The 17206-nt window shown below is 43.9% G+C and overlaps 1 protein-coding gene across 6 annotated transcripts in view; it reads right to left on the bottom strand.

Moving 5' to 3' along the window:
- Nucleotides 1-17206, bottom strand: part of LOC146867141 (uncharacterized) — a 799234-nt gene that overhangs the window by 330047 nt on the left and 451981 nt on the right. For all 6 annotated transcript variants that reach the window (XM_085603589.1, XM_085603590.1, XM_085603591.1 and 3 more), the window contains exon 5: nt 9587-9767. In XM_085603589.1, the coding sequence (XP_085459715.1) occupies nt 9587-9767 (181 nt within the window). The remainder of the gene's footprint in view (nt 1-9586; nt 9768-17206) is intronic.

Below are 17206 nucleotides of genomic sequence, written 5' to 3'. Positions count from 1 at the left end.
AGTATACTATATTGTGAAGTGTTTAACACAGAAGAATCCCCTTCACAAAACTCCTTTTTTCATGATATAGATCACAGGAGAGGACAGAATAGCCACGTAGGCTGCCATTATAGGTCTTAAAAATAGAAGTTGTGCCTTTAAGAATCCACAGACCACCAGTATCCCATCATGCACAGCTAGTGGAAGTTACTTCAGTTCTTTTTGAGGGCGATGAGAAGTGAATGCATGGTCTATGTTATGGATCCCTCTGTCTATTCCACCAGGAAGGGAGGGAGGGTTGCTTATGACTTATCATGGAAATAACCCTACGAGAGAACTGGAGTTACGGGTAAGAAACTGTTCCTTTTCTCGTAGGAGATTTCCATGTCATAAGCACTTTAATAGACTAGCAAGCTCATCCCTATAGAACGTGGTGGAAGTGACTGAGAAAAAAGGATATGCAGTTTTAAGCAAATAGGTTCCGAAGGGAAGCCTATCCTGCTTGAGCATCTGCCTTGACATCCGAGTCCAGGCAGTAGTGTTTGGTTAATGTATGAACTGACTGCCAGGTAGCAGCCTTGCATATCTCTGCAATGGGTATATAACAAAGCAAAGCCGCAGTAGCTACCTTCCCTCTGGTAGAGTGACCTTTAGGCTTACTGGCCAGAGATTTATAAGCTTGTTGGTAACAGAGTAAGTTGCAGGAAACAATCCATCTGGAGATGGACTGCTTGGAAGTAGCTAGACCTGTATGGAGGGAGCCATAGTTTACAAATAACTGGTCAAATCTCTGTAGATCCTTGTTTTATCCAGAGAGAATTAAAAAACCCTTCTAACATCCAGGGAAAGAAGAGATGAGGAAATATGAAGGGCAAAGGTGTAGTGGCTCGAAAGGAGGGCCGTGAGCCTGGTGAGGACAATTTTGAGGTTCCAGAATAGGGCAGGTGGCACCCTGGACAGGATGACGCGCTTTAAGACCTTTGATGAGGCCATTAATAACCGAGAACTTGAACAGTGAGTAGTGTTCCCCATCCTGCATAATTTGCAATAGCAGCTAGGTGTAACTGAATCAAGGTATAGGCTATCTCTGACTTACCCAAATGAAAGAGTTAACAAATGACTTCCTGGACCACTGGTATACAAGGGTTTAGGAGGGTGGAAGTGCAGTAGTGAAAGAACCACTTAGCGCATATCAAGTGCGCATGGTGGGCCTACAGGCTTCCTTTAGTATGTTCTCACTATAAAGGTAAGTTAAGGTAACAAAAATCTAGGACTTCAGGAGCCAGATCACCAGATTGAGCTGCCAGGGTTTGAGCGTCTGACTCTGCCTTGGCTCTGCATGAGAAGGTCCTGCCTATAGGGGACCGTTCAGTGTGGAGCAATGTACATTTCTAGACGGGTTGAGAACCATGGCAGTCTGGGCCACATGGAAGTCACCAGGATGAGAGATGTTTACTGCAGTTTCCTCACCACATACGGTAGAAGGGGGAGAGGAGGACAAGCATATTTAAAGATCCCTGACCAGTTCGTTTACAGAGTATTGTCTGTGGATGAGGAGTAAAACCTGGAAGCAAAGTTTAGGCATTTGGAAGGTTTCGAAGATATCTAGAGTGAGCCCCACCATCGGAAGTGCAGTAGTTGGACTTGTTGATTGAGTTCTCAAACATGGATTTGTTCCTGCATCTTGCTAAGCAGGTCTGGAAAGTCATTGTCCACAACAGGAAGGTACTCTGGTAACAGATGCCGTTTGTGGTGGATTTCCCAATGCAAAATTCAATGCGTCAATACTGATAGTTGTACAGTATATGCTACCTTGCTTTGAAGATAAAACATGGCAGTCATATTCTCTGGTCGCACTAGGACTACCTTGCCCTGGAGAACATTTTTCAGGGCTGTGTATGGCAAAAGGTTCCAGATGGTTGATGTGGAGACCCCACTGATGGGGTGGTCAAAGACCCTGGCCTCTGTTGAACAGATTCACCCCCAACCAGGCAAGAGATGCATCCATGGTGATGCTCACCTAAAGAATTGGGTCTTCATTTGGTAGCAGACCCAGCACCAGTCTATCCACTGCCAGAGGATCTTCTTGCTCCTGATGGCTGTTCAGGAGTCACAGCTGATATTGTTGTGCCCTGGAGAGAGGCACAGATTACACACGCTGTGGTGGTCAGCACAGAGGTACTCCACCTATCACTTAGGACATCTCTTGAAGGACAACTATTCCATCACCCTATACGCCTCAGCATTTTCTGTAATGAAGATGTGGGGTCCCGAAGGGCAGGGTGCCCCGACCGCCAGGCAGCCCAATCAGCGTTGGAATTGGCTTAACGGTGATGCACGTCTGAACCTGATAGCAAAGAAAAATATAGCAATGGATTCGGTGCCCATGCACGTTCAAGCTACTAGAGGAGTAGCCACCAGTACCTAGTGGTGCAAGAGAGTTCTTGGAGGAAAAGCAACTTGCAACAGTCTGAGCCGAACTCTAGATGGTAGTTGTATGCCTACAAGCCACACAGGATAAGAACAGTTAATTACCTTAGTTAACGGTCATTCTTGTGGATACTTTAAAAGCAGATTCGTGAACTTTAGAATATTTTCAAGTTACCGACTGGATCAGGTAAACCATTCAGCATTGCTTCAACGCGCCTGCAGAGTTTGTCATGCTTTTCTAACTTTGGCTCCACACCACTGAAGAAGAGACGGAGCAGAGCCACATATAAGCACCAAAAATGTGTGATGCATGTTGGTCTATTCCCTTTCCTAGCCCTCAAATGTGGAGTGTAAAAAATGTTGGTTACAGTGTGCTTATTGCTAAATTAAGATATTTTTAGATCTTAACAGTGACCATTGCACAGAACTAGGGAGATGAGGGCACTGAGGAATCTTTGGTTAGGCAGAGTATGCATCCGAAAGTGCATTATTGCACGTAAGTAACTTGTTCTTCTGATGCATACGTCAAACCTCAGATTTTCCTTTATGAGAGATACCAAAGCAGTTCCTGGCAGGTAATGCTGTAGATTCATGAGGTATAGAGACTTTAATACTGGTAATGAGCATAGGCATTGGCTACACTGTTAAATTGTTTTTCCTGCAAGACAGGTGAGGACGAAATGGTGCAAAAAGAAATAGAAAATGATGTCTATACAAAGAGTTACACAGAGAAAGGTTTTGCAAGAACATAAGGCTTCCGGGGAAGAAAGGTAAACGCTCGCTAAACTACCACACTACATGCCACAAACAGATTCTTACAGGGTAACATTTTCCGTTCATGGTATGTGTAGCTGTAGATATACATGCTCTGCACAGGCTGTAAAGCAGTTGACCCCTGAGCCAGACAATGATGCAGAAGTCTGGAAAAGTGTATGCAGGACAGCCTGCCCAATGTTAGCTTGTAGGAATACATGCTTTACAAATATCAGCTATAGGAATGCTATCTATGAAAGCAATAGATGCCGTTTTATATGGGTGCAGTGGGGTCTAGGTGGGGCAGGCAACTGTCTCTTGGCTTTAGCGTAACATGTATCAATGTATTTGACGAACAACCAGGCTATAACGGCTTTGGAAAGAGCATGCTCCTCACATGGTTTTGTGAATTAGAGCAACAGCTGATGAGTTTTCCAAAAGGGCTTTGTCCTGTCAATGTAATATATGAGGGCCCTCTTGACATCTAGAGTGTGAATCGCCTACTCTGCCACAGAGTGCAGGTGTGGAATGAACACCGGAAGTTCAATAGTTTGATTTAGGTGGAAAAAAGATTGCACCTTAGGCAGAAATTTTGAATTTGTCCTAAGGACAACCCTGTCAATGTGGACCTCAAAGAAAGGTTCCTGGAGGTCAATAGCTTGAAGCTCATTTACACGCTTGAGTAAGGTTATGGCTACTAGGAAAAGCTGTAGAGGGCTGGAATGGAGGGGGTTGACAGAAAGCTCCTTGAGTCATGCAAGAAGAATTTTAGGTTTCCAGACACAGACAGAGGTACCCTGGGTGGGATGACCCGTTTAAAGGCCCTAATGACAAGGACCCTGAATAGTGAAGTGTGTACCCTATTCTAAAGGCTGGCAGAAATTGCAGCTAGGTACAGTCAAATCAATACGAAGGCAAGACCTGACATTTGTAAGTGAAGCAGCTACCGTACTAAGTTTTGGAAAGTCGGCTTGATAGAGTCCATGTTTCTATATGGCCGGGTACTGGGTCTGAGGGCCTCCTTGAGGATGGGAACACTCAGGAGAGAGCTTGAGGTAGCCAAATTCTAGGACATCAGTAGTCAAATCGCGAAGTTAAGCTGCCTCGGGTTGCGATGCCTAACTGTACCCTGGCTCTGGGTCAGAAGGTCTAGCTGGTTGGGCAGCCTCTCTTTGGGCACTAGGCATAAGTCAAGTAGATTGGTGAACCAGGGTTGTCTGGCCCATATGGGAGCCACTAGGATTAGCGCGAGGGATACCTGGCGAAGCCTGCAAACCCCAAAAGGAATAAGTGCTAGTGACGGAAAAACATTTTTTTCCTATCTGTCTTTTCATAGCAAAAGGGTTTGTGAAGGTTATTTTTATGTGTCATTACAAAAAATATATATTCTGAGAGCATATATAATGACAGTCTCTTCTTCTGCCATTCCAATATGAAGAACTCTGACCACTGTAGCCTTACCCTAGGCTGCATTATGTCTTTCTTAAGTGACTTTTCAGGGCCTTCCCAAACAAAGGCAAACTTCATCACTTAAGAACATATTTTGGATAAAGTGCTACTGGGTACCCACACATGGACGGGACTATTCATCACTCATGACTATACATGGAATCCCCTACGAGAGAACCAACTTTCCTACATAACCCACTTTCAAACGAAAGAAGATAATACAAACCTTTCCCAGTTGAATCTTCATATACTAAGTCCGAATATCTGAAAAGTACATCTGCGTTGGCATGGTTACTTCCGGGTCTATGTTCCACTGAGAAGTCAATGCCCTGTAGGGAAATGGACCACCTGAACATTTTTTGGGGTTCTCACCCTTCATCTGCTTAAGCCACAAGAGGGGCTTATGGTCTGTCTGAACAAGGAATTGAGAGCCAAACAGGTATGGCCTCAACTTCAAGGACCAGACCATAGCAAAGGCCTCCCTCTCAATAGCTGACCAATGATTTTCTCCGGGGGTCAACCTTCTGCTGATAAAAGCTACTGGTTGATCATGGCCCTCTGCATTAAGCACAGATAACACTGCTCCTATTCCTATCTCAGAGGCATCCGTCTGAATAATGAATTGTTTGTAGTAGTCAGGGCTCTGTAGAATTGGAGCTGAGCACATGGCATTTTTCAGGGCATCAAAGGGCTCTGGATAGCTAACTGTCCAGGTCCCCTTCTTAGAGGTATATTCTTAGAGGTGAGATCATTAAGGGGGAGTCACAATGGACCCAATCTTTAACAAATCTTCTGTAGTACCCAGTCAGGCCCAGAAAAGCTCTAACTCGAGTCTGGGTAGTGGGAGCAACCCCATCTAAAATGGTCTGGATTTTGCTCACCAAGGGTTGAACTTATCCTCCACCTACCAGGTGGCCAAAGTATACCACTTTGCTCTGCCCTATCTAGTTACTGGCCTTGATAGTGAGGTTTGCCTACTGCAGGGCCTCAAGTACACTCCGGAGGTGGACCAGGTGATCCTGCCAGGTGGAGCTAAATACAGCAATATCATTCAGTTATGCTGCACTAAAGTGATTTGGTTTTTATGAGCCAGTCATACAAATATGGGAAGACGTGAATCTGTTGTCTTCTTAAGTGGGCTGCCACCACTGCCAGACATTTTGTGAAGACCCTGGGTGCTGTGGTGACTCCGAACGGGAGGACCTTGAACTGGTAATGCTGGCCATCTACCACAAAGCAAAAGTATTTCCTGTGAGCAGAGTGAATGGGAATGTGGAAGTAGGCATCCTTGAGATCTAATGTGGCAAGGAAGTCGCCCTGTTTGAGTAATGGGAGGACCTGCTGAAGAGTGACCATATGGAAATAGTCTGATTGTATGTAGATGTTTAATGGTCTGAGGTCCAAGATGGGTCTTAGGGTTCCGTCCTTCTTCGGAATGAGGAAATACAGGGAGTAAATCCCTGTGTTTTGGTGATGAAGGGGAACTGGTTCTATGGCATGTTTTTGTAGGAGGGTAAGTACCTCCTGTTTTAGAAGCGTTAAGTGTTCTGCCGACATTGGACGCTGTCTGGGTGGAATGTGTGGGGGAGTTCAAGTGAGCTCCAGGCAATAACCGGATTGGATGATTTGTCTCACCCACCTGTTTGTGGTAATGTTGTTCCAGACAGGTAGGAACTGTAGCGATCTTCCCCCGACCGGAGTAGAGTGGTCCGGGGGGAGTGGAGGGAAGTCATTGTTTAGGGGCGGAGGCGGTACGAGTGTTGGTAGTTTTGCCTCTACCCTGATTGTTATTGCCCCTGTAGCCTCCTATGTAATAGCCTCTGTTAGATGAGGTCTGTATTGGACTCTTGTACGAAGTGGAGGGGTTTTCAGTAGAAAAACCTCTAAAGGCGCCTCTGTAAGAGGAGCAAGGAAAATAACTCTGGGAACTTGTGATTGCAAGGCTCCCATTGATTTAGCAGTGTCAGTGTCCTTTTTCCATCTTTTCTAAAGATGAATCTACATTGGGTCCAAACAGGTATTCTTGTTCAAATGGTTGGTTTAATATAGCGGTTTGGACCTCTGGCTTGAAGCCGGTATTGCGTAGCCATGCATGTCTGCGTAAAAGGACGCTGGTGTTAATAGCCCGGGATGCTGTGTCTGCAGCATCGAGAGCACAACGAATGGAGGTATTTGTTATGACCTAAGTAAGTGCTTTGTACTAATGCATAAAACTTTTGGTTTTTAAACTGATGTTTGTTCCTGACACACTAGGTGGTGTCTTGATACATTTCGAGTATCACTTTTGAACCATTTAACCCACTGTTACAATGATCATTGTGAATGTTTTGAAATCTATATATTAAGTTTATGTGAGTCTTGTTATTTTTCACTAGGTACTATACCAGTACTACTGTCTGTATTTTTCCAAATTGGATCCACAGATATACGCAGGTTGTATGGTTCATCAACCTTGATTTTATTGTTTGATTTATTTTTTGCACATTGAAGCACTTACTTTCTCGCAGTAGCTAATTAAACAAAGGTCCTGATGAAAGCCGGGATTTCAATATCCAAGGGCTGAAACATGTAGACCAATACATCCTACAGTTATTTGTTAAAACTGTATAGACACTGCTTTTACTTTGACACAAAGACAGCGCTGAATAAAGATTTTTGTGTCTTGTTAGTCAATTTTAAAATTGCCAATTTTTGCACATTTTTACACTAGCACTGCATCCATCACCCCGAAAGCACATACTGGCTTTTTCCACACAAGTGAAGCCTTTGCTGCTTTTTTCACTGAACCATATGTCTCAATTTTCTAATGAGGGTTAGGTTCATTAAGAGTTCCCAGATGATGAAGCAAGCCACTTCGGTGGGTGATGGGATCTCATTCACTTTTCTTTAAGACTCCTTTTCTTACATTTGTAATGGTCATTGTTTGTGTTGTTGTGGGTTATATTCATTTCTAGACCTCCAGTTTTTACTTGTATTTTGTCAACAGAACGACCATGCATATAAACACAATGCAAGTTACACTTTCTTCCATACAAGGCTAGTGTTTGGTCCGCTCTACAACACGCAGCCCTGGACAATGTTGGGGGGTGGAGGGCAAAGCAAATACGAAAAACAAGCACTGGTAAAGCTAAAAGGTCTCGTTATGGCTTTTGGACCTGTGCACATTTAATTATCATTCGGATTTGGATAGGTAACTAAAAAGAAATTGTGCAATACCGTTTTTTAAGCAGCTGATTGGGCTGAAGCAACACGAGGGAAGGTGGTGGGGGTAACACCAACAAAAGCAACGGAGAGTGGAGAGGCTGCATTGGGGGAACGCAATGGAGGGAAGCAACTGGGAAACAGAGTCACACGGGTTGCAGGGGTAGAGAACTCTGTACATGATGGAGACAGCTTAAACATGCGGCCGTGCGGCAGTGAAAGTGATCGCGATCAAACATCAAAACGGCCGTGCGGCCGCGAAAGTGAAAGTAATCGGGGTAAAGCGCGGCGCCCGCGCACATGCACTGTAGCTCTAGGCTGGCCTGGTAGCACTTTTTGGAGCCCTCTCAATAAGTGTCGCCAGACCAGCGCATGCGCTGGGTCAGGCGAGACCTAAAAAGGGTATGGGGGAAGGGGTCAATAAGTAAACATCTTAATCACCAATGGTTGAGAGTGGCGAAACATCCAAGCATATTGTTCTGGAGTAAGAAAGAAGCACCAACAGAGGGTCTATAGATGCACTTTGGCAGACCTTAGCTGTAGAGAAGTTGACTGATCCCCAGCGATCACATCTGGCACAGTAACCACATTAACATTTCAGTCTGCCCAAGATTTGTATGTTTGTGATAAAGCTAAATTCTACTCCTCACACCTTAAAACAAGCGCATACTTAATTGTTTTTTTCAGTGTAATTACAGTATTATGGAAACATTTGAAAAATATATAATACAAAAAATATTTGCTTTCTGCCAAAAGTCATCTTGAAACTAGGACAGTCACAAAAACAAAGATAAAAAATAAAAGACTCACTAAGGCATAAGTTAACAGATGAGCTAGGTTTGCAGCCTTTCCCCGAAGAGAATAATCAGGTTTGTCAAAGCTGGCAAGGGAGAAAGCCCGACTACAGGCTTTAGTTTATCTAAGCTTGAGACTCAATTATTCTCCGACTACTGCCCCCTCCACAGCAAGTGAACATTCATGTATTAAAAGGACCAACTCCCCAGCAGTGCAGAGGTCTATTTAGCAGACGTCGAAATACGTCATGGGCTTGAAGAAATCTATGCATGGTAGACTGCAGTTCTCCCTCTCCTTCGCTGCAAGAAGCCATGTCGCAGTCATTTTGGAAGACAGAGGAGCGCACTGACTCATATCTGCAAGTTTATACACTGGTTCACTTGTCGGACCTCCTGATCTCCAAAGGTTTCATTTCAGAGCACCTGCTCTGCTCACTGCAGGTTTCCTTATTCGTTTTAGTGTTTTCAAACTTTAGGGTTAGGGAACAATTTACTATCGGAAAGCTTTCAACTTTTTTGCAGCTGAAGTACACCCTTGGCTAAATATTTGAGAACACATTAGAAGATGCTGAACAATTAACATTTGTCGATTCTGAGTGCAAAGTAAAGGACGGTAAAGCCAGTAAGATGTATGCCAATCAATCTCTGTAACAGGAGAGGAGTTAGACATTGGTGTGGTCGCAAATGCAAAAAAACAGGGAATATACAGTTTAAGAATATGTTTAGAGGATAATAACTGGAAATCAAAGTTTAAGTAGAACTATGTAATACCATCTTTAATTAATTTAGAGCTATGGAAGTATGAAGAAATGCGTAACTGAAGAACTAGCTACAAATTTCTATTTGTGCGGTCACCAGTCATTGGGTTTTTGCACCAGAAGCAGATTCATAAGTACACAAGTAGAGTGACATGCCATACTGCACAAGGTTCTAGTGGGTACCTCATTTCTAGATCAGAGTCCTTGCTTATGAACACTTACCAGACTTTGGCTTGGATTTTATAGTTGCCTTCTCATCCTCTGAATTGTCTGAAGAGTCATCACTGCCGGCGCTCTCTTTTACTTTGGTTAGTAGTCGTTTAGTACAAGGAGATTTAGGGGTAAAGGCGGCAGGCTTGACTACTGCAGAATTCAATAGCTGCATTTTCTTGGCAGGGCTTATCTACACAAAAGAATAAAAACAAACATGGACATATAGGAACGCAAGGAATATGAACACATTTCCCAGAGCACTGCAATATAATCAGAGACCCAATCACTTGTCTTCTACACTTTACGCAGAACAATTCTTTTCCTTTTTAACGAATGACCCTGCCACCACTTGTTTTGCCCATCCTATGATCTGTGTTAGGTTGTAAAGGAATTTGAATCTCCAACAGACATGTAGTTAGAATTACAAAACAGTTAAGTATGGTTGTTTATAAAAACTCCAACCATATCATTAGAGCACATGCCCCGTCCATGAAATGACCAGCTGTTCGAATACAATTTACATGATTTTCCATGTGACCATGGCAATTTCCCTCTCACCCACATAAAGTACATCTTTGAGTAATAAAACATATGAGTTTACAACCTCTGTGAAACCTAATCTAAAAGAAAACCGATTTTTCACTATGAATTCATTCTTCTCAATGGACAGTGTTCTGTGTGTTTATCGGGTAGGAAGGTCATCATCAGTAAGATGTGTCCTTACACTGCAAATTTTTTATACACTCACTTTTTCTACAAGAGTGTTTTTTTCTTTGTTCTCTCCCTCATATACTTCTGCCCCCTCAGTGTTTCCCACCCACCATCCCTCCAGTCTTTTGTGTCAATCACCCTACCCACTGTCTCTCCGTTCTCTGTGTTGCCTTCCACAATAACAAAAAAATGACCCTCTGGCAGAAATCTCAATAGACACCAGGAATTATTAATAAAAGGCGTGGCTGTGGCCTACGCTGCCATTGGACCGAACCCTTACCACAGAAGAATCATTCAATCTCCTCTACCAACACCCCCTCCCACCCACCAAGGGCAAGACAGTCTTTCAGCCACAGTTGGAGCAAAGAGAATTGAGGGTTTGCCCACATCTTCCCTGGGAGGGTGGTTTAGACCAGTGAACACCAGGAATTAGAAACAAAAGTGGATGGCCCAGCCTGGAATAGAGCTTTGCCCCATCTTAAAGGGGACAACACAGTCTTTCTACCCCATAACTGAAGTCATAGGCATTGTGAAAGAATCCAACAGTCACACAAAAACCACGTGTAGCAAATGAGCCCCACCCGCTCAACAGGGGAGTGGTAAGTGTGTAGTATGTAGCTAGTGGTAAATTATTAAGCACACACAAATATTACAATAACACGTTGTGGTAGTACACTGACTTTGACTAACAGCAGATTTTCCATTACAATGGCCACTACATTTACAGAGTTGTACTGTAACTGTATAGCCCACACAAAAAAGGAGGTGTGGGATTTGAGTTCCAGGGAATATTTATTATTTGGGCATCAAATAAAGTGTCTTCATTTGTTTTGATTGGATAAAAATCTTAGTTTCAATTGCACGACAGAATTACAAAAAAGTGCATGTGTGATGTATTTTGAAATATTTGTACAGTTGTTTAGAGAGACTTAAATTTTGTTGTGTGTTAAAAGAATTATATCCTAAAGATTGTCCTTTCACGCTCTGTACCCCAGCAACAGACAGTGCAATTTACAAAAGCCTCTCAATCTGCAGTCAGAGAAAGAAAAGAAAACACCAATCTCCATGTTAAAATAATAAACTGCAATTTATCAGAATACAAAGCATGAAATTTGACCTCTATCTTTAAAAGAACAGGAAATGAGACAAGATAAAACCACAACTTTATTGTGCATTTACAGCGTGAACCTCAGCATTTTTCAGGGGGTTCGCAGGGCACACAGAAGTCAAGAGTTGAGGTTGTGGTTTCAACAGCTCTTTATGGGTGCCCATTGCTCTGATTCGCTCTTGTTTTCAATGATGCCAACATTTTTTTATTGCTGATACTTTAACAGCAAACCTCTGTGTGCCCGGATATCACCCTCATATATGTTTGGATAATTTGCAGTTGAGGATGATTGGGTGGCTCTTCCTCCTCCTGAACACCAGATAGCATTGGACAATGTTTAATAAGACTGGGTACTTGTATAACTTTTCTTGTGATTCACTGCGGTTGTGCAAGCCCAGCGTCCCAGCCACCATAATCACTAGTATCCTCACCATGGTTATTTTGGGGGTGTTACAGCACCACCCGCACCCCAACTTCAAGCACGTATGGGAGTAGGGTTGTAGGGTGAGGGGATTTTGGGCCCCCCAAACAATCCCAATAAGATACCAGTAATAGATTTTGATTTAGTAAAAACAAAAAAATGGTGGGGTGTCTGGGCCACCCTTGCATTGTGCTTATTTCCCACCTCTTAAGTCCAAACAGTCTTTATGCCGGAGCACGCCCAAGGCAAGCAAGAGGAAGTCTGGATTACTTTGGGCTTAGTTTGCCAGACTGGCAAAGAGGGGGTAAATTAAAATTTCCTCTTACTGCTCAGCCGCCACTCATGGAAACAATTTTACCCAGAAATATCTGAAAACTAGGCACTCAGAGGGGTCCAGAGTGGTGTGCCTTGTGTGGGTTCTACAACAATTTCTTACTCACATTGCCCTTCAAACCTCTACAAAAATGAACAAGTTACCAACTTTGGTAACGCGTTATCTGGTAAAGACTATTTATCCACAGATTCCTTACCTTTGATTTTCCCCAGGCTTCTGTCACGCTTGCTAAATACGCGCGATAGGCGGACTTAAAAAATCGCCGGTCCCGCTACACACGCATGCGTGGGTGACAGCAAGTGGGTTTAAAAGCCTGCTAATCCCGAAGGGAAGAAGCTTTGCGTTCCAGCCCCGTGCTTGGTATTCCTCTTCTGGGTCCTTCCCTGACAGCTTCTGGGTTCAAGCTCCATCGATCCAGCGTCAGTCGTCCTTCGTCCGGTTCCCTTCTTAGATGAGCCGTCATCTCCTGGTCGTTAATTTCCCTTCACTGCGCTCTGGGCAGTCTTCCTGTGCTCGTCTCCATATCGGCCAGTTATCTCCAACACGCTGTGCTACAGTTCTAGAACTACTGTGACAAGCCCTACAGTAACAGCGCTTTCTGCGCGGATTTCATTTCCTACTGCCAAACTTACCTTATGCAAACTCGTCTGTGGAGATCAAGTGTTCTCTAGTTTTGTTTAGTTCTGGGCATTCCGGATACTAAGGAGTTTCCCAGTATGTCTACCTGAAGCAAGGTAGATTTTCTACAGTTGTATATATTACATATAGCACTTTCCCATATGTTTCAGAGGACAAGATTTATATTCATTCAGACCATCATTTTTTTGTGTGAGTTAGGTAGTAGTTAATCCTATATTTTCCTTCACTTGACTATTCCTCTGACCTCTTGTATTTACACCAAACCTTTATCCTGTCACTGCCCTGAACACCCCGTCTCGCACAACAGATTCTAGAGTTAACGGAAGAAGGGAATCATTCAGGTACCCTAGACTGAAGTACTAAAAATATTGTAGACCGTAGGACTAGCAGCTCCTTTGGTACTTAGTGTTCTGTCCTTTTATTGACAGATATTGCTCCTTGCTGACTGGTCTTATTCTTGAGTGGGGAGCATCGTGGGATCCTTTTACTTCCATTGTTTTTTCCCTTCTTCCCTGGGTTACTGCTGGTACTTTGACTGTTGGGTGCTACTGGTGATCCTGGGAAGTTGGGGACCTTTTCATCCTTTGCATGGCGTTCTTGGGGAAACGTGAGTAGAACCCGACAGCTTCGGACTGGATCTGGAAGCTTTTTGGTGAGCAGTACACCAGGTGGCGTTGATCGGCTCTGCGTGGTGTCCTGCGAGCTGGCAGTGAAGCCCATGGCACCTATAAAGGCGCCACCTTGGCGCGCTGATGTCAATTACTTTTCAAGCCTAAGTGTACCTAGCATGTATGCAGGTGTTGAGCCAAGTATTCCCTTTGGGTAGAGCCAAGTCCATTACCAGATGTGGGAGAGCTAAGGACCCCATCATGGTCTCGAGTTGGACACCCCGCGAGGGATGTCAGACCACTGCGCGCTGGAGAGTCTGCGTGCAAGAACCTCAGCATCTCGCGTCAGCATGGAAGTCTTTTTTCCCTCTGGTTTGCCCAGCGAAGATGTAGTGCTTATATACCCGAAAGTTACCCTCAGGGGTTTCTATCACAAAGTGTACTATGGGCATGTCGGGCTAGGATGACGATAGAGGTGACCCTTATACAGAATTATTATGCAGAAGATAGTAATCCTGCTGTGATACTGATAATCCTTATGCATAATACAGGAAGCTAGTTTTTCCGAGAAAACCACACAACAGTCATGTATCACCTAACTAGGTAAAAGGTCAGCGCAAGACCCGTTATGTAGAAGAATGGTAGGACAGATGTAGGTAAAAGTTTGTTTCACTACCTATATATTGGAGTACATTGGGGTTCATAACACTCACTCACTCATCCGACTGAACAACATAATAAATGCTAAAATATACCCGTTTTTAAAAAAACAACATAAAAACTACTAAAATAGGAGTATAAAAACATCTAAAAACATGATCCATGTATTTGTAACAAAGCCCTATGAGTCCTCTAAAGTCAGTATACTGCGAGATCAACTGAGCATGCCGAAAGCCATAGCGCTCATTGAGAGCAGAAGAGGAAAAATAAAACAAAAATGTTTTCAAATTCCAGTTTTAGTTGTTTTCGAAAAAGGGCCCAATTGTTCCCAGCACACGGAGAGCAAAATGTTTGTGTCTCCTGTGCGGAAGACTCAACATTACTTTTGCCTCCATTCGCAGATCACGGTCCCTGTAAAACAGTTCTTGGATCAGGTCAATGGACCAAAGGTGATCTTCCTCTGTTCCCACAGCCATTGCTGAGGAAGCACTTGATGCCTGTAAGCCTTGTACAGAGCTAGTTTCCATTCCAACAGGAGCTGAAGCATCCTGTGGTGGCTTCAAGAATGCAGACATCAGGATTGGAATACGCAGAGGACACCGTACTACATGAGCCTTTAGCGGGTCCAGCGGTTCATCCATATCCGGAGGCGCAACTGATGGAAGTGTTAGATGGATGTCCAACACGCATTCTCGTACGGCGAATAAGCAGCGGAGTACAGGCAAGAAGCAGTCTAACCAGACTGATCTGAATGACAGAAACCAATGCTCACTTAGCTCCCAAAGTCAAGCTATGCCTAGATGGAGTACCATGCGTTTACGGCAACGTCACTCAAAAGAGCGCCTTTTCCATCTCCTTGGAATTGGGGACGTACATTGCATGGCAGAAAAAATTAAAATCAGGATACCCACTACCAGTAGCAGGATCAAGGGAAGCCCTACAAAATTCATCCAAATACGGAGTGTATTAAAGATGGAATACCTCAGAAAACCATCTGAAAGGTGCTTAATAGCCGAGAACATAAGGTCTTAAAAAAGTGTACTGTCCCACTCATATCAGACACGTTAAAGATACGATGTCTCATCTCTCGGAAATGGAGCAGGAGGTTGGTTCAGACTAGAGCCTGCATCTCAGCTGAAGATCTTGCAGCCTGTATATCAAAAGTCTCTCGAGCTGAGGTTAAGGTCACATTCTTCAGTGAAAGTATCGCTTACATTCGGCTCAGGGAATCAAACCGTATAAGGGAAACATTAAATGAAGGCCATAGCGGCGCCTCCATCACTGTGTGGGTCGGTGGAAGCATGCAAAGAGATATGCGATGCCCAGTAGCATCCCACAACAACCTTGATCATTCAGCATTAAGTAACTCCCATTCGAGAGAAGTTTGAACACTGGATGAACAACAGCAGCTGGGGATCCTTTCAAGTGGCAACATAAGTTTGCAACCGAAGCGTTGCAAGCTCCATGAAGCATAATATCCTGGCAAATTAGAGATCCACTTAACGAATTCTCACAGTGTGAACCGCTGAGAAATACTTCAGTATCCCCATTCCTACATCAAGAACTGTACAGTAATTCCCAAGACTCATTTTCCTAGGAGTCCCCCCAGGACCTGCGCATTTTGGATGACCTAAACTGAGAGCTTGGTGTCCCGACCACTTTCGGACAGCCCCACAGGATATGTCAGCCGTTAGACCAGCTAGCTCTACAGTGCCACTACCACCCCCCTGTATTCTTTAGTGGTATAGGTAGTCTCTGGCAACCACTGAACATGACAACCCGGATTCCTCAGGGATCCCGGAAAACAGTACAGTACGTTTCGCTCAGACACTTGTGCTTGCTTTCTCTCAGAAAATACACAGGATGGTGACGTTTCAATAAGTATTTATTGTTCCAGCGACAGCCTTGTGTAAAACATATGTGCTGCGACAATCAAGAGACAGAAGTATACAGAAGACATTGCTAGTACCATTATCGTAAATAGTAGATACATTTCTACCATAGTGCTAATAAGATGAACAGAAGCAGTTCAGATAAAAACAGTAGCACTTGCATAGTCCTAAAATGCGCGCCGTAAGTATTTTGCCTAAATCTACCTAACCTGGATGGGTAGGTGTATATAAGTATAGTTATGTGTATCTGTAGCCAAGAAACCCCTAGGGATGAACCAGCCCCCTTACCTGATGGTTTAGAATGAAGGTTCCCATCTCTGCGTTTAAGATGACAACCCGCAAGGGATGTCAGACCGCTGCGTGTCAGAAATTTGACATGCAGGACCCCCGTCTCAGCCTTGAAGGAATTCTCCTCTATCTTGTAGGGGGGCGTGAGGGTCTTTCATACTAAAGTGGTCACTCCAGGGTTTTTTCTAGAATCAATATGTTTTTAAAACAATCATTGATGTTATGAAAACAATCATATGTTTTGAAAAAAAATTACCAATGCTTTTCTAAAGAAGTGTAATCATGCACAGCTGGCTCTTGGCCAAGGATGAAAAAAGTGGTGACCCTTATACAGAATAATTCTGCCGTGCCTGAGGACATGTTTATGTACGTCAGGTACAGGGATTATGATAGAGTACCGAGAACCTGGTGTCGAAGAGACAGGAGCAAGCTACTAGGTAAAAGGTCACCTGTTTAGAATCATTAGTGTTGTGTGGATGGGACAAATGTATGTAATAGGGGTATACATGACAGGACTAGCCTAAAGAACAGGACACCCACTCCTCATCAAAAGGTCAACTACTTAATGATAAAGCTAACGTTATTAAAAGGCATAAAACATCACTTACAATAAAACATACTAATAGGCATTTTTAAAAGCCTATAAAAAGTCCATAAAAGAAAGTCATTTTTCCCTAAAGAAGCTTTCAAAAGATCCTATAAACTTGAATGTGTGGGGCCCGGCTAAGATGGCGACCGGGTAAGACATGCCTCGATCGTCTCCCTGCTACCATCAGCCAGCCGAGCCGTTTAGCTACTGTTGCTGGAGCTGGGAGAGGTCCCAAAAGAGACTAGAGAGTTGGGGGACTCCACGGAGCAGCAGAGTGAGCGGGGCGAATAAGCGCCGTGAGAAATAGCCGCTCAGAACGCAATGGAGGCGAGAGGACAAAATGGCGGCACCCTGAGGCAGGGGATCGAGGCTGGACTCT

The sequence above is a fragment of the Triturus cristatus genome, chromosome 1_2, assembly GCF_964204655.1.
Source record: "Triturus cristatus chromosome 1_2, aTriCri1.1, whole genome shotgun sequence".
NCBI lineage: Eukaryota > Metazoa > Chordata > Amphibia > Caudata > Salamandridae > Triturus > Triturus cristatus.
The sequence above is the reverse complement of the archived record's forward strand: the minus strand, read 5'-3'. Positions and strand labels throughout refer to the sequence as shown.